Genomic DNA, 18,516 nt, shown 5'->3' with positions numbered 1-18,516 from the left:
AAATCACCAACTTTTCCAAACTCAGCTGCCTTCCCACATGCCTTCAGAGAACATGTGATCTGTTCTGAGTTAAGCATACATAAGACGTAACCTTAATTTCATCTTTATCATCACTTTCACCCTTGTGCTTGTAGCTTGTTTTTCATTCTCTTGCTTTCCCGCTCCACCTACCAGCTGCAGCACAGGGGCTGATCTTTGTCTGCTTTTGCATCGCAAATAAATGAGATTCTGCATGAAGACGCGACCCATGCAGTGAAACAGCTGACACGCAATCATGCACCAATCCCACCTCTCTCTGAGGCCGAGGGACGACATCCCGTCCCCTCACTGGGTGCTGACAGACTCAAATGAACTCCTCACCCCTGAGATCTGTCCTCGTATATATGCTCACTTTGCATAGAGACAGGAAGTGGCAGAGCGCAGTACTAGTACAGCAGAATTTGTAAAAGCAACACCTTTACAAACACCAAAGCACATGCATGCACATAAGTCTGGGCAGATTTTATGCATGTACACGCATGTAGCGTGTACATACTCTCTTAGTGCCCAACAATATATTTGGAAGCTCAGCCTTGCAAAAATACAAATTGTGATCATCATCCTATCTCAATGTGTACTTCCTTCCTGGGCAGCTGTGTCTGGCTTCTCTTGTTACAGAAGCAGAATGAGGAAACATATGGCCTGAACACAACAATAACAGCAGCATTAATCCAGACTCTCTGCTATCACAGAAGGAAACAGAAAGCCTGTGTTCACAACCAGGGATCTTCCAAACATGTAGAAAACCAGTCACTGCACTTCTCACCTCTTCAGTCAAAGCTGTACTGAATATTTTCCAGTAGCAGAGTTTAATATAATCCAACTCACTGCTCAGTAGCTGACACAGGCTGTGATGTAGAGCCGGATATTTATGACCGAGCTTGACAGGCCCCAAAAGATTCAAGCTGAATTTCTCTCTCAGGGTTTGGTCAGACTTAGTGCAAAGATGAAAACTGCCAGATCTTTTCTTTTAGCTCTTATGTTTTAGGGCGACAACAGTCTAAACTGGGGTCTTAGGTCAGGGTTCTTGTATAAGGTTCAATTTTAGACTTTAGGGGTTTTCTATTTTTCCCTTTCTAAGGCTGTGACAAACAAAAATACCCTAATACATAATGTAACGGTCACTAAAGAAAGATAGGCTGATGAAGCAGCATCAGTTTTACATCTCAGAAGTGCAAGGGGGATTTTAGCCGAGTCTGAAACAAGCGCCACCGTTTTCCCCTTCCGGCCCAGGTAATAAAACACTCTCCTCACTCCCAATAATTTGATTGACTTGTGAATATGCTGTCATGATGCACTGTGGATACATTCCTCTCTATTGCTGCAGCTCACGTTTTTGGCATATAATCTGTCTTCATACACAATTTACAAAATGTGCTTTTGTTGTTTATAGCAGCCACTGACAACTAACCATAACACGTGGGGTCACAATGCAATCTCTCTACAAATGTGTGGTTTCCTGTGTCAGTGACATATTCATATATGCGTCTGCGTCCAAAATGGACTCAACAGCTGAACAGCTCATCTCTGTGCGTCAGAAAGGAGCATCAGCTGGGGTCGAGCTGAAAGACAGAGATGCATTTTGCCATGACTGTATTATTAGATTGATCAATTAGTTCAGTGGTAGAAAGAAAACTCAATGCAAGTGCAATAATCATACATTTTACAATTGATTGTCATTTATCAAGTAAGCATGCCCAAGCAATGCTATTCATATCCGACAAATATGAAATGTTAAGTTTTATATTATTATAAATGTGGGGTTTGAGCATTTTATGCGTTTCGCTACACCAAACTGTCACATGCACATAAAAATAAATAAATTAATATATTAAGCAGTAATAAGAGTTATGATTAGCTGCATGCCTAAACATACAGGTTCATGCTTGGAAACGTCATTCAACTGTCACCTTTATCTTTGAATTCACAAACACTCAGATCTGGGGAACAAAAAAATATCAATAAATATTTATATTTTCAACAACTAACTCCCACTGCTACTTTCCTCCTCTCCCGTCTGAACAAAAAGAGAGGAGGTTAGTTGTGACTGTGCTGTGCTCAACTCGTAGCTCCTCCACTATCATGCAAACAGCTCACATTCTCCGCCTCACAACATTGGACATGATCCAAGTAGGCCAATCAGCAGTGTCTTATTTGGAATGAGTTACCTACTGATACCAGTCAGCGCCTGATCCCTACAGAGATAATAAGCAGGAGATGCCAGACGTTTACTAAAAAAGAACATGAGAGAGAATCTCTGCAAATACCATGAAAGATTAATCCACAAACCCTAAGTATTTGTGGATGTCCAGTGTGGCAACAGAAAAACACGATGTGGGTTCTCACTCTCTGCCAATTTCGCTTCAAGGTTGGGGTTTGTATTGATTTATTCATATAGTCATTTTAATTACTGCCTTTGCATGGTATGAACAGGCAGGTGACCGTAAGGCTGACAGTTCACAGTTATCGACCATGTATTGATTATGAATTGACTTTGACGTCAATGTTAAAGTAAGTAAGTAAGAAGTAAAGACTTAGTTAGTAAGTTAATTGTAACTACAAAACACGCAAATGAAAATAAAACATGTTTTCTGAGGTTTGAACATTTTATATGTGACTTATCAGAGAAAATGTCATACAAATATCAGTATTTCATGTTACAATGCTGATATCAGTCATAAAACCCGCCCATTTTGGACATAAAAGATGAATTTAAGAGCTGACAAAAGCTTTCACAGAATGAGTGTATGGTTAGGGGTCATGGTTAGAGGCCAGGCTGAACTACAAGTGCAAATTTTTTTCTTCTGTTCACTGAGCAGCCCTTGCACCAAAGTACTGCTCTATAAACAGCTCTTAAGACAACAAATTTGTTGCTGCTATGTAGCCACTCTTAATACTATACAGGATAAACAAAGTGTTTAATGTTTATTATTGTAATATCTTACTTTGTTTTGGGTCATTGATTTCCTCAACCCCCCCCCCCCAAAAGAAAGGGGGTTCACTTCTTCAGTTCAGATGTCTAGTTCTAGTCCACAGCAGCTCGGGAACACCTGCACTGTACCTACTGTAAGGAGGATTACAGTAGGCCAGCGGTTCCTAAATTGGGGGGTGCCCCCCTTTGGTAGACCACAGAGCCACTGCAATGAGTACGCACATTATCAGAAGATATGTAATGAAACTAAAAGACCTTTGTAACAACAGACACTTTGACTTGTCAAACGCAGGTGTGACTAATATCACTGTTAACTGATGCGCTGCATTGCAATCATTTTCATTTTTCAAACTGCGCCATTGTTATTAATGTTATAATTTCCTGCTAAAACACGAGAGAGATGTGGGTCAGGAGGAAGGGTGAGTCATCTACTATTGACAAGGTATGACATGGCAGTTCAGACAACGGTTCCTCCTGTCCACACGTCCTTAGGCAAGACACTGACCCCCAAATGGTTCCCATGTGTCAGGCCAGCAGCTTGCATGGTCGCTCACTGCCAACAGTGTGAGAGTGTGTTTGTGAATGGGAGAGTGACGAATTGTAAATTGTAGAAAGAAATAGCAAATTGAAAAAACCCTTTGTGTGCTGTGAAAAATGTCAATCAGTCTGATTGATCTGAGAACAAGACAGAAACAAGAGCGCTTTGATTGTGACAAGTAGGGCTGCAACTAATGATTTGTATCATTATCAATTAATCTGATGATTACTTTTCTTGATTAATCTTCTGATCTACAAAACATTTGAAAACAGTGAAAAATGTCAAACCACAATGTCACAGAACACAAGGTGACTCATTAAATGTCTCATCTTGTCAAACCAACAATCCAAACCTAAACATATTGAATTCAACACAATGTAAGACCAAGTAAGACCAGATTTGCAAACCAGAAACCATCAGTTCTGCTTTAGACATTACTTCAACAATAAACCAATTATTAAAAAGTGTTGCCAATTAGTTTTCTTTTGATCAACTCATCGTTGCAGCTCTAGAGACAAGGATGTCAAGATTCAGGTTAGCAAGATTTACGTCAACAACATTTTAACGTACAAGAAAAACTTTACTGGTGATGCTCACCAATCAAACACATCGGTCAAATCTAAAATATGAAGAAGCTCATCTTCATCTCAAGTTCACTGTCAATATAGCAGAAGAGCCCTGTGTGCAAAAAGGTTCGGAAAAAGTATAACTCGCCTTTTTCGTGTGAATGAAAAACATTTCTGAGAAGAAGCACAGTTAAGGTTCTTAATCAGGTCATTTCAGTAGGATACACATAGCAGCTCAATTTCCACATGACAGAAAAACATCTGTTGTACGCACACGAGGACATGGCTGCAAATGTGTTGATGATAACGACAACGAAGAATGAAGTAAATGAAAAAATCTTGAATTTGATGCATGTGACGACTGATGTGTGGTACGACCGCATGTTTTTAACAGTGTCCACGTGTTATTTTTTTTATATCCCTCACTGTGAGAAAGCAATGGTAATGGACGACCAGCTCTGGTACAGACACTGTACTTGATGATGAAAGCACAATTAGCTGTAGTTTCCCAAAACCTCATATAAACAGCCACATCACCAATAAACACAAACACTACACGGAAAGATATAAGGCAGAACTAGAAATTGAAAACATAAAAGGTAGTTCAACAAAATCTTCTTCTTCTAAAAAAAAAAAAAACATCAATCACATCCCTGCCTCTCTTTGTGATGCGTTCACTTGTTTTGAAGAAGAAAAGCATGAGAGCATAAATGTCTACATCACAACAATCATCACCATCTAACAGACAGGTGTGGTTTACAAACGACCAATTACAAACACCAATAAAGCCATAAATGTCACCAGTATCTCCCCAGTCTCTGCACTCAGCACAGATCCTCAGCAAAACATAACAAAACCTCAATCTAACACATTGTGCCAACACCCACGTAATCTCTCCTCCCTATTGGTCGAGCTCAGACGACAGCCCGCCTCCAGAAGCGACTGAGAGGCTGCCACAGCTGTCACTCACGCGCGCTGCTTTATAATAAACAGCCCATTTCAATCTAGGTTGAGGCAGAAGATAAACAAGTTGGAGGCCTACATGCCCGTGGCCTAGATAGCTATATTTAAAAGATATTTAAAGTCAAATCTCCCACCTAGCACAAAACCTGAATTCACCACAGGACTATACACTAATCCGTGACTTTTATTAGTATCTATATATAAGAAGAAACACAAATTCTAACGTTTATCTAATCAAGTCGGTAGATAAACTATACAGCATGTTTTTTTTTTAGGTGAAAATCCAAAATAATCTATTATCCCAAAGAAATCATTAGTAATGGGATCCTCTATGTACAAACATAAGTCTGGTTCGGGTGTATTATTTACCTCAGATCACATGGAAATTTCTGGCTGTGTCGAGTTTTTTTCCAGCAGCAGTGGATGTGTTTAGTGTTGGGGGGGCGTGTACCTGCCGAGAGCTCGGGCTCCTCTGCCTGCAAAAAAAGTCAGTGTTTGGCATTTCACTGTCCCACTGACGCTTTTCCTACCACAAATACAGTCTATTAATGTTCTACTAGACAATATAAATGGTCCGTTTAATGCCTGTAAGGATATTGTACGAGGTGCAGGGTAGTTTAAAAGTAGAGTACAAGCCAATCTTCTTACATAAGTGCAGCTTTTAACCAACTGTAACCCCGAGTTAGACATGTAACCACACTACTAATGACACTTTCACGAGAATTCATTAACAAAAACCGGGCGTTATTTTTGACAGGTATATCCCCGAAATTGATCTCAGCTCACCCCGACACGTTTAGCAAGCCGCTCCAATTTCTGCAGATCAACTCTTCCCGTAAGAGATAACGAGCTGCAGAACACGACAAGCGACACATTACGGTGTTTACGTCTCCCCTAGCCGTGTGTATTTAACGCGGAACAGGCGAGCTTAGCTTCCTTTTAACCCGCAGCTCACAGTCAGTATGGCCTCCGTCCGCCCCCTTCCTCATCCCAGCTGAAGCCCGATACACAACAACAACCGACCTGCCGTTAGCTTCAAGGCTAATCCTTCTAAAGCAGCGACCAGCAAACACCCCCAGCCCCGCCACAAAACGCGTCAGAAACAGTGCTACTCACTTTAAGGACGCCCCACATACGTCCCTCTTCGTGCTGGACCTCGTGTAGGCTCCCGTATATGAGATAATAAGGCCCACTTTTCAATGGAGTCCACACGCTGCTGCAGCTCTATCGGGTTTGTTTTGTTTTTCTTCTTCCTGACGGGTTCCTGGAAAGCGCGTGACTGCCCGACCACGTGGTGCGCTGCTGGGCCAATAGGAGGAGAGCCCGAGGCTGGGTGAAAACACTTGCAATATTTCACCAGATTCGATAAGCTGTAATTTTATAATACATATCTATAACCCCTGCTTTAACCTATATCCAGTTTATAGTGATGTTATCAGGGGCCACTGTCAGATTAACCTTGTAGGGGACCCCGGAGTAAAATTTGTTCTTGGGCCCCTATTGACCCCCACTGTGCAAGACAGTTTCATTATTTACTCCTGTACCCAGAAAGTATACAGGGCCCAGTTCTCCGAATGTGTCTTAAATAATTCAAGCTAACAGCAGGTTAAAATGATCCTGTTAATTTTTATTCAGTTTATTTGGGTCTTTAAACACATTTGAAGGTTGGTTTGTTAATCCTCGAGGAAGTTATCTTGCTTGAGTGCAGTTACATGAGGTAGCTGTGTTGGGAAGCCTCCCAAGACTAATTTTATGTTTTGGTTTTTGACTGTTGATCAGACAAAAAAAGCAATTTGAATGCATTAACTTCAACTGCAGGAATAATGATGGGTATTTTTCCACAATTTTCTGACATTTTATACACTAAACAATCAACTGATTGTTAAAGAAAACTTGTCAGATGTATTGACATTGAAAATAATTGTTGTTAGCATTACAGTTCTACTATGATGGAATGATACAAGGGAACCTAGGGTTTCTACATGTTAATTACTTGACAGAAACAATGGAAGCAATTTGATAAAGCACAACTTTACAAGAAATGAGTTCAACATGAACTAAAACACCAGTTCCACAAGATGGAGGATGCAGGACCCATCATAGTTGATACTATACCTGGAGCAAGTTTCTTACAAATTTGCAATTAATCAAATTATGTAGACCAAAATGATATGGCGTGACGCTTTGGGACCCCTGGGACCCCTGTGCAGTTGCTCGATTTGCCAGGTTGATCATCCAGCCTTGATCATTTGAGATGTTCAACACTGAGAACATTAGTCGAAGTCCCCTCACTTACATTAGAAAGTATAAACCAAACAACAAAAAGAAAGTCTCAAAAAGTTTTTAATTATTTATAATTATTATTTATTTCTTATTGAGTTAGTTATCCAACTACTTTGTGTTATGGAAATTGTATTTCCCAACATTCAAGGCTGGAAAACAAGCAGCTTTAAATGCTTGTCAAGAGGCCGTTAGTTCCCCCCGCATGCAGACACGTGTTCAGATGACATGATACACATGTCACAGTGAAGTTCCCACCCGTGGACAACTGTGAAAAGAGAAGTTAAACACAATCAACTGTCTGATCCCATAAACTGCTCAACACAGAAAATCTCCACTGAACTCAGTCCAAAACAGGGGGTGGATAATCAGCTGTTCCAGGCAGCTCCCACCCCCATTTCACTGGAAACAGAAACTATGGCTCCAGTCATTATAACCATGTGTGACAAAGACGGACAACAGATAAATGAAATAAATTAATTATTTATTATATATATTCATGAATATAGTTGTGTTCGGAGTTGAAGCTTTCAGACAAAAAAATGGTACAGAGAAAGAAAGAGATCATGGAACATTATTACTCTTTCAGTTTCAGTATTACTCAGGAGAAACACATGAAAGCTGGATGAGTATAAAAGCTCCAAGTGAACACAATAACATCACAAGATACTGAGGAACCTTCAGAGTAACACACCACCTTCATCCTGCATCCATCCATCTATCCATCTATCTATCTATCTATCTATCTATCTATCCATCTATCCAGCTATCCATCTATCTATCCATCTATCTATCTATCTATCTAAACCAACAGGTTTCCACTGCACTGATCTCCGTCCCTGAGTAAACAGATCAAACACACATCAAACAGCATGCAGAGCTCTGCCAGAATTTGTGATCATCTAGTGAAATGAGTCTTGTAGTGAATTCAGTGCATCCCCCAATTCCCTTGTGTTTGTCTATTAGTATTGTTGTTATTATTACAGTAAGGTTTTTCATGACTTTCGTGCAGGGTTCACAAGATGATGATGTGTTATGTGTTAACCTTTTGGAACCTCTGCTGGAAACTCATGCATATTACTGTTCCTTACAACTGTTTGTAAATAGTTCTGTTTGGTAACAACAATGAAGAGAGAAAGAAGAAATATGGCCAACTGGGGAGCAACTTGACTCATTGTTCCTGTTTCCCGTTTGTTTTTATTTGCTCTGTCCCCTCTCCTTCTTATTCAAGTCAAAAATCTAGATTTTAGTTATTATGATTGATGATTTTTATCAGTGTAATGAATTAAAGTGGGTCTTAAATGTACAAAAAAAGAAATAATAAAACACGTATCTGACAACAGAGATGGTTCTCTTAACGATGTAATGTTAATGAAAACTGTGCTGTGAATTTGGATGTTTTTTTTCTTTTTTTTGTTTTTCTTCTTCTTTGTCTCTTTCTAAAATGTATTCATGTTTATTTTTTTTTCAACATAATTGTCAAAACAGGGCTAAAATGTGTAGAATATCTATAATTCTCTTGCTGTAAATCCCATGGCTGCCAATAAATACAAAATAAAAAAAATGCTCAGAACTCAGTTTTCAATAAATTTTCTTCTGTTCAGTTGTTATCAGAGAGGTTGACAAGTGGACTTTTTAGAAACAATATTCCTGGCAAACCATTAAAATGTTTTATTTTCAGAGTAATGCACATCATTCATTATAAACAGCTGCATTATTACATTCATCAGGCAGATGAAATATTTCACTACATGCCTTACCTACGCAGAAAGCTGTTTGTACAGTCAAACTGAATGTGTTTAACTACAGAGATGCAGCTGAAAACCCTGCAAAAAGCCAGGTAGTAGAGGGGACCTTGAGTTAAAATTATTTGTCAAACTACTATTTTTAAGGTCAAGAATGAACATGCACGCTGTGGGAATCTGTCCTATCACAAAATACTGTACTCCTGTTTCTTAATAGAAACAGCAGTGAACAATTCAAGCACATTGGGCGAGGGTATCACGGGGCTATGCTATATGTCATAGAGACCTCCTGGCAATTTAGATTTGCCAATTAACCTATTGCGTATGTCTTTGGATTGTGGGAGGAAGCCGGAGTACCAAGAGAAAACTCCACACAGAAAGGCCCCAGCCAGCTGGCAGGTTTGAACCGAGGACCTTGCGGTGTTGACGGGACACTGCTAACCTGCTAACCTGCCGCACTTCCTCTACTTTTACTAAAAAATCCACAACATTAAGCATGAAAGTTCATTCTGACCTTGGGAATAGTAGGTTTTAGAAAACAATCCCAACTAAAAGTGTACCTACTTAGGTTTTTCAGAAAATTTCATCATATCACACAGTTTTCATCATGCTTAATCTTTAAGCCGACACAGATGAGAAGTCTTAAAAGTGCTATGGTAGAAATCATGTCAACAGATCATGTTGCTCATGACAACTGAGCAAACTCCTGATGACAAAGACTGCCAAAAGTTGAAAAACAGCTAGTAAGTGGACCTTGAATTGGGATCGTTTAATAAGGGGGTTCCATTAATGCTCTTTGTGTATATTTGCATTGTGTATTTCTTCTACATCATCACATTAGCTACTATTGCTATAAAATATCTGACTCTTTTATCTGCAGAAGCCGCTGCAGAGTGAAAACCTTGAATTTCAGAGAAGTCAGCTGCTCAGAACGAAAGATAAACGGCCTTCATTTCAGCTCGACCACCATCATTCCCAACACCATCACAGGGTTTTGAAACAATTTCATCAGATTAAAGGGTTGCAGCATTTTCACATTGCATGCCACAATCACATCCATCAACTGAAGCCCTTTGGAGTCACAAGGTTTTCATTTGACAATAGTTAGGTGACGTCCAAACCCACTGTTATAAATCAAAAATTAATAAAGGAAGGCATTTCACAAAGTCTTTTGAAGATAAACAACAGTCAGTGGTTTCTTATCGTATCACCACATCTTCTTTAGAACTTTCCATTGCTGGAAGATGAATGTTCATGTGTTTTTCCAAGATTATAGTACTTATTAGAAAAAGATGAATATCAATGAGGGTTTAGGGCTTGAGAGAAAAGGGAAAAAGTGTCATTGTGACCACCAGCAGCTCCACAGATCTGTCCTGATTTTATTTGTTCCAGTGTGAAAGCTTGTTGGCTCCATTCCCCTGAAAAAAAAAATGGTTTCCACTGGATTACGCAACACAAAAGCAGCAGGAAGAGGGGATAATGAAATAGTCTGATGAAAGAGGCAATAGAGCATAGCACCAGTGGCCACTACCATGAGTCACTGAATAATGATTTTATTAATTTACAAAAATCCTTCTGAAATTACATTAATGAGAGCTCCTTAGTGCCAACAGCAAGTCCATTAACAGTCCTTAAATTTGTAGTTGTTTTTGATCAGACTGCTGGTTTATGTGCCTCATGGTAAAGTTAAATCAGTGACTGCAATGATCTGTCTCATGCCTCACAGCTGCTACAGTGCAGACAAAAAAAGCAGCCATTTCAAAGTGTCCCATTCATGCTCTCAATCTTGAACCTATGAGTGTCAAAGTGTTTTGGCCACAGGAATATTTATTTACACAGAGCACCAGCAATTCAACAAAACCATCTCCCTACAGCCCATTCACTTTCTACTGAGATAAATATCAGCTGGTGTTTTCCATGGTTGCTTGGTTTCCTAATGTTTTGGCAAAGAAAAGCTGCCTGCGGCTGAATTTTTTGGATGAAACCACCAATTAGTATCAACAATCAATCCCCAACCAATACTGCAACATGTCTCAAATATCTGCTGTGTCACAGACACAGAGAACGAAGCCATCAGCAAAATCAAACTGGCCTCTGGACAGTTCCAGCACCAGTCGTCTTTAGTGGTGCGATTAAACTGAGTTTTAGTTTTGATTTGAGTTTGATATTAACTTGTTTTTATGTTTTTATTCAACAAAATATTCATCACTGATTCGGTATAATAGATGAATGTAGCAAAAGTAATATATTACTTGGACGAGTCTCTAAATACACTTTCCAAAAGGAGACTTACTCCTTACAAGTTAGTGTCCTATTATGGACATTTCCTGGCTCAAAAATTCAGCAAGAGATAAACTCAATGTTTAGGTAAGACTTAAGACTAAAGAGTGTGTAGATCAGTTTTGTGACAGAGGCCTTCACAGGTCCAAATTTTTGGGACCAATCCAAAAACAAAAAGGGAAGACCTATCCAACATGCATAATTTAATTTTAAGAGACCTGAAAATAGAGTCGACCCGAACAGATTCTAACAGCAAGAAAAAAACAGCTCTGGCAGCAGCATGATGCACTATCAACTAATTGGATAATTTAAAAAGTGGCTGTGGTGGAATAATGATAATAATAATAATAATAATAATAATAATAATAATAATAATAATAATAATAATAATAATAATAATAATAATAGTAGAAACTGATGTTTTATATGCCTCAAAGACAAAATTGTATAAATAACTGAAAGTCCTACTTGTACCTCCTCCACCAACAATAAAATATTCTGTACATGTTCAAAACATTTTGTGGATGGAGAAAAGACTAACCTGTCTGTTTTCTGTGAATCAAATGCCAAAAACATGTAATTTAATGGCATAAATCTTACATACAACTGATTTCCCTACAATAAGCTTGGCTTCAGTTCCCAGCTCAGAACAAGGCTGCAGGATGCACTGCATCCTTGTCTGATTTGGTTTATTTCCATTTCAAAGAAAAAATCTGAACAAACAATGTTTGAATAATATATGACATGAGTTCAGTAAGATGATGATCACCACTGAAATAACTCAAGTTCACACTTCTCGCTCGGCTTCTCGCCTCAAAACGCACAGTGTTTTCCCACTGTGTGTTGGAGCTGACACACACACTAGGGTCCAATCGGATCCACTCGGGTATTGGACATATTGACACAAAGAACAGAGACTTGGAATAGTAAAATGAGACCCTACCTGACCTGATTAGACAGAGTCTCAGGGTCTCAGTTCCTCACAACCGAGTGGACCCATGAAGACGTGTGCTATAAGAGCTACAATTACCCAGAAACCATCTCTCTCCCTCCTTCCACCAACACTGATCGGTATCTTTGCTGAGGTGTGTCTTGGCTTTCAGGGGATGAGGTCATAACTCAGTCTTGATCCTGTGCATCAGATCTCTCTGGTCCACCATGTCCGTCTGTCTGTTCCAGCGGTGGTAAGCCAGCAGGGCGATGTTCTTGGCAGCCACTGAGCTCATCTCCATGGCGCTGCCGGCCCACTCGATACCATTGAGGTAGTAGAGATTGGGGTGGAGCTCCACAGGTGGCAGACCCTGACTGCTGCCGTAATGAGAGTAGGGCTGCCATTCTGTCACCTGTACCGAGTAGTACGACCTAAAACAGTAAAGAAGGAAAATTGTTATTCTGCTTTTTCAGAATTAGTGAACTGTCTTGAACTATTGGATGAAATTTAGTTCACACATTCATATCTGCTAGCATGGCTGTAGACTCGTCTTGTCATTTTGCTGCGTTATCTCACGTATCTGGAGATATTGTTTTAGGTCAATACTAGAACTGAAACAATTGATTATTTGATCAAGTGATTGAAAGGAAATTTTTGAGAAATCAAGTTATTTTCTAAACAAAAAAACCCTCTTCTCAGATATGAATGTTTGCTGGTTCCTTATGAAGGAAGTGGCTGACCTGAAGAGTGTTTTGAGCTGAGACTTGTCCAGAGGCTGTGGTGAGAACACTTTATAGACTCCAGCCTCTTGTGGCTGCTTACGCCGGAAGCCCGCCGAGATGTTGACGGGACAAACACTAGCCACGCTGTTGAAGAACAGGTCGGGTGTCTCAGTTGTCAAGATGCTGGCAAAGGGAAACAGGCGGGGGTCCGAGAAGCCAAAAAAAGAGGTGTTGAGGTAACCATGGACAATTGTTGCGACTGTGCTGTGATAGTTGCCGGGGAGCTGGTCAAAGGGAGGCGTGAAACCTTGGAACTGGACCCCAGACCCGACACTGGCCTGAAGCGGCGTCGCCAACACTACAATGTCATACAGCTCTGATCCCGTCCCTGCTGCTGTAGTGAAGCTCAGCTGGTACTGGAGCGCCTCCCCTGTAGATCAGTCATCAGTGATACACAAGATCAGTCTCACACTACACTGCATGACCTAAAATTATCCGCATCAGTGCACTGGTATTTACTGGCAGATAGAATCTAGAAGCATTCAGCACATTTTTTACAACTCTACATGTCCATGGTGATACAACAGAAAAATAAGTATGCATTGCTATGCCAGGACAAAATGTAATCATACACATGTAAAGGTGTCAGTTTGTCAACGATGGCGTGAGCATAAGATGTTTTTCTTTTCTTTTCTTTTTTTTTTTTAAATAGATACATAATCATCACGCACATCTGAAACAATGATTTTTCCATACTTAAACTGTAATGCAATTCACACAAATGTTGGATCAAAGGAAAGAATCAACACTTATATACCACCATTTTACTACTGAATAAGGACTTGAATCTTAATAGGAACTGAACCCCCCACTGTGCAGTTTAATCATTGCCACATACTTAGTGTTGAAATTTAAATACCACTAATTTCAAAAAATCAGGTGGCTCAGAATGGATTGGTTAAATTCAGACATCCCTGTTATGCCTTCTTTAGATATTTTTTTTTACAGTAGAGAAGTGACAGGGAATGGGAGAGAAACAAATGGCATTCAACAAGGGTCCCTGGCTGGATTCAAATCAGGGACCTTGTGGTTCATGGTCAACACCTCAGCCCCTGAGCAACGGGGATGCCCACTTGAATTTTCTATCTGAAATTGTGAAAGCAATTTTTTGAAATTGCAACTCACCGTCTGGATATTTCAAAGAGGAAAATTCGCCCAAAATAAATTCAGACACTGTAGATAGTATTTGAAGAAGGATATTTCGGAGCTATAATTTCAGTGGTGTGGGGAGCCCTGTGGACAGTATGATTGTTATCACTCCCTAAGATAAATCCATATAAAGCTGTATTAAAATGAATTAGTAGCTCAACATGATCCAGTTCAGTCAACATCAGGGTTACGTACCTGACTGGATGGGGGAGATGGCGTTGACTTGTGCTTGGCGCAGGTTAGCGTTGGCTATCTTCAGCAGACCAGAACACACCAGCTTGTTGCCTCCTTCCACCGCCCACAGGTTGTTCTGGGCACCAGCTAAAGACACAGCGCCTGAGACACACACACACATACATACACACACACATGCTCACTCACAACAGACAGCGCCAAGTTCTATAAACCAATTATCAGCTGCCCACACACTTTCCTGTTCTCTCGCTCCCACAGGCCACCCCGTCCTCTCACCTTGCTTTTCCTCTCTTCTATTCTCGACTCCCCACTCCTCCCTTCCTCGTCTCCTGTATCTCTTTTCTTTTCTTTCCACTTTCTTTCCTCTCTCCTGACCTACATTGGCGGGGACGTAGATGTTCATCTCATAACTGGCCCTAATTTCAGCACTGCAGCCTTCCTCTTTTCACTCTCTCCTCGCTCTTTACACCCTCACTCCACTGTTCATTTCTTCACTCATCTGACCTATGAAGGCAGGGATGCTGACGTTCTGTCCATAGTTGACCCTCATGACAGGTGCGATGACCTCGTCGATGAAGCGCTGCGACACACCCAGCTCCAGCAGCGAATCAGAGAGTGGCCTCCGGGTCATGTTGATGAAGCCACTCCCCCCAAGGGAGTCCAGCAGCTCCTCCACAGAGCTGAAGGCGTAGCCGTGGGCCTGGTACTTGTATATCCTTTATTATGCATGTACACAGAGACAACAAATAAATGGTTAATAAGTTATTATAGTAGTCAATTACTGAGTCAGTGGACAGATTCCTAAATGGATAATCTTTTTTTTCTCATTCCTATAAGTTGGATATAAGCAAAAATTTCAAAAAAGACGGAGAGAGGGACTTACAGGCTCACTGTTTCTGATTCAGAGAGAATGCCCAGTCATGTGTGATATCTGAAACCGGACTGGCTGATCAGTTTTGTTGTATTATACTGTGCCATTTTAATGCTGAACGATAAAGACAGCTAATTTTTCATTACAGCAGCCCTTAGCAATTTCCGGCAGATGGTTGTCGATATTTATACAGACCTCATGCTCTGAAAGTCACACATTGAGTTGAGGTTTTGCAGTGATTATGGCTGCAGATGCCTACTGCGCAGGAAACAGGAAATAAATAACATGAATATCTCAGCATAGGCTTTGCCCTTTGACTGTAACAATAGAAGGCAGTGTTGTGCATTCAGTCTATACCTGTTGTAACGGAGAGTTAAAACCAGAAAAGCTTCACTAGATCAGAGATGCACATTTGTTTGGCATCATTAAGAAGATGATGAATATGTAGATAAGAGCAGCTTTATGTAATCTTCCCTATCTTGTAACTCAACTGACACCAGAGAAAATATGAAGCGTACCAGGTATGATGTGCAGGTGTATGCAAGTTAAACTGGGGCTCCTCCAAGCACATACAGAGACATGCTGGACATCTGCAACAAAGGCATGTGCGTGCCAAGCAAGTTCCATGAGACTAAACCCCAAACAGGGCATTCATATTTCTTACCTCATGAATTTCTCCATAATTTCCTCCACCCACATCTGCAGCCGTATGAAGCTGATGCCATAGCGCCACCACAGACGGAACAGGTCCAGCAGGTACCAGTCTGTCTCCTCTAGAATCACCTCCTTGCCGTTAAAGACCGCCGTCTTTCCCGCCACGCTGCGACGATACTTCAAACCTTGAGGAGTCGACACGAGACAACACAAAGGACAAAAGACACTCAGATTTAATATTGAAGTGTGTTTTTTAAATCAAATTGTCTCTTATGGCTGTTAGGTGAAATGTGCCTGTTTGTTTTTACTGTGAAAATCAAAAGGAATAATGGACAGAAAATATTCAAATAAAAATAAAAATTTCTCCCTTTATATTTCCCAAACTGCGATTTCACATTGATATATATATATATATATATATATATATATATATTCTCTGAAACCTTCTGTAAATTGATATGATAAAATTCTGCTTAGTAAACTCAAACCACCGACATGTCTTGACTGATGACCTGACCTTTCTTCCTGCCCAAGAAATGAATCCTAAGCAGTGACTTACATNATATATATATATATATATATTCTCTGAAACCTTCTGTAAATTGATATGATAAAATTCTGCTTAGTAAACTCAAACCACCGACATGTCTTGACTGATGACCTGACCTTTCTTCCTGCCCAAGAAATGAATCCTAAGCAGTGACTTACATACATTATTTTCTTGGTGTGTGTGTGTGTGTGTCGTGTGTGTAAACCCATGTAGCTGCTTGACAAACTCCTGCATGTGGAGGTTGAGGGAGTGAATGATGGAACCTCCAGACTCATAGTCATTGTGATTGACGGTGACGGTGGCGAGACGACCCCCGACCTCACCCTTTTCAAACACGTCCACCTGCACCTCAGGGCCAAAATGCTGCCGCAGGAAGTGGGCCGTGGCACTGCCTCCTATCCCCGCCCCAACCACCGCTGGAGCACATGGGATTGAAGAGAATGTGTGAAATAAAACTGTGAGGTGAAATGTGTCTTAAAACTAATGATCACCAATCATACAGATTTTTCTACAGTACTGTGCAAACATTCAAGGCACTTTAGATTCATCATACATCATGGAGTCTGTCTGGGATTACATGAAAGACACAAAGGACACAGAGACGGACTAAATCCACAGAACTGTGGCAAGTTCCCCAAGACGCTGGAGCAACTAACCTGCCAAGATAGTATATACTGTACATAGTTCATGTATACATGCACATACTGTATATAACCACATACTGTATTCATAAATTACCTTTTACAGTAATTTTTCACCAACTTGCATGTACATAGTGGCCATATGTTTATGTAAGTACATTGAGAGCCATTACAAACAGAGTCTGATTTCTTGCATGTACAAAAATACTTTACAATGAAGTTGAATTTGATTATCTCCATTACTTGGATACCATTTTTGGATTAATGAGGCAACACTGGATTCTTTGTAAATTCAAATAAAAACGACATTAATAAATACCATTATATCCAACTTAGCTTTCAAAACATTAGCTACATTCAGATGTAGCTGCAGTAGCTCACATGAGTAAAGTCACACTAGCCTGTGAACCTCTCAATGCGGGCGTTACGTTAACGTTAGCTAAATTCAACGGCTGGCCGTGATGTGTTAACGCACTGCTTTCATTACCTATTTTTGAAGGCGGGGCTCCGTCGACATTAGGGGGTCCCTCCGGGTCTCCGACAACCGACCATGAGGACAGCAGGACGGCGAACAGCGGGAGCAGAGTGCCCTCCATAGCGGCGGCAACAGAGCAAACGTGACCAGGAGGAGAGGAGGCGAGCCGCGACCGTTAAACTACCGCATTAGGTTAGCTCCTCTCTGTCTCTTCCCTTTACACGGGCAGTGTGTTCAGAGCACGGCTATTCACATATCGCAGTAAATGAAAGAGGATATTTTTAAATTTTAAACACACACGATGGCCTGGTAATGGTGTTGACGATGCAGGTTAATTCACTGAGAAACAACCGTTCACATCCACGTCCGGCAACATCATGTAATCTGAACCGTTGTCTTGTTTCGGCCAATCACAGCCGTTTGAGCAGGTCTACGTGAGGTAATGAATGAGTGTACGTGCTTTACGTAATGCCATGATTCTCATTGTTATTAGCGCAGCGCTGTAAGAATTAACGTAGCCAAACACAATGGATAATATAAGCATGACACAGTGGTATTGTTCTCAACAGGTAAATCATGTCATCCTCACCCAGGATGGGTTACCAGCAGGACAAGGTGGGCAAATGCGCAGTATCCATATATCACAATGGCCCCAAATACCCAAGCTTTACTCTTCTATTGCTGATGAGTGTGTGGTACCACAACATCTGGTTTCAGTCAAACACCTGAGTCAGGATCACAGACCAGTACTTTTTATTGTTAATAATATATAAGGGGAAGAAATATGTCATGTTATATTACGTGAATGCATTATTTTCCTGAATATAATTTAATTACCACCAAGCAATTTGCCAAACATGGTATTTCTTTTATATTCTGTTAAATACATAACCACATACATGTTTAAACAAAAACATTTTAAAAT

The 18,516-nt window shown here is 40.4% G+C and overlaps 1 protein-coding gene across 1 annotated transcript; it reads right to left on the bottom strand.

Annotated features, from left to right (window-relative positions):
• Positions 1 to 7,837: 7,837 nt before the first annotated feature.
• Positions 7,838 to 17,777, bottom strand: pcyox1l (prenylcysteine oxidase 1 like). Its single transcript, XM_022738742.1, has 7 exons — positions 17,604 to 17,777; positions 16,686 to 16,891; positions 15,936 to 16,111; positions 14,905 to 15,116; positions 14,401 to 14,541; positions 13,015 to 13,426; positions 7,838 to 12,705 (listed from the first exon to the last, which is right to left on the bottom strand). Exons 1-7 carry the CDS (start codon positions 17,710 to 17,712, stop codon positions 12,456 to 12,458), a joined length of 1,506 nt encoding a protein of 501 aa, XP_022594463.1. The 5' UTR covers positions 17,713 to 17,777; the 3' UTR covers positions 7,838 to 12,455.
• Between the last annotated feature and the right edge of the window lie 739 nt (positions 17,778 to 18,516).

The sequence above is a fragment of the Seriola dumerili genome, unplaced genomic scaffold (assembly GCF_002260705.1).
Source record: "Seriola dumerili isolate Sdu_G_001 unplaced genomic scaffold, Sdu_1.0 BDQW01000040.1, whole genome shotgun sequence".
Lineage (NCBI taxonomy): Eukaryota > Metazoa > Chordata > Actinopteri > Carangiformes > Carangidae > Seriola > Seriola dumerili.
This window is presented reverse-complemented; position numbering and strand designations above follow the sequence as displayed.

Coding starts and splice junctions, on each gene's coding strand:
- pcyox1l (XM_022738742.1), bottom strand. CDS start 17,712: ATGGAGGGCACTCTGCTCCCGCTGTTCGCCGTCCTGCTGTCCTCATGG. Junction 14,542..14,904: donor CAGCATCCCTGCCTTCATAG/GTCAGATGAGTG, acceptor TGTGTGTCTCAG/GCGCTGTGTCTTTAGCTGGT. Junction 13,427..14,400: donor CATCTCCCCCATCCAGTCAG/GTACGTAACCCT, acceptor ACTGATCTACAG/GGGAGGCGCTCCAGTACCAG.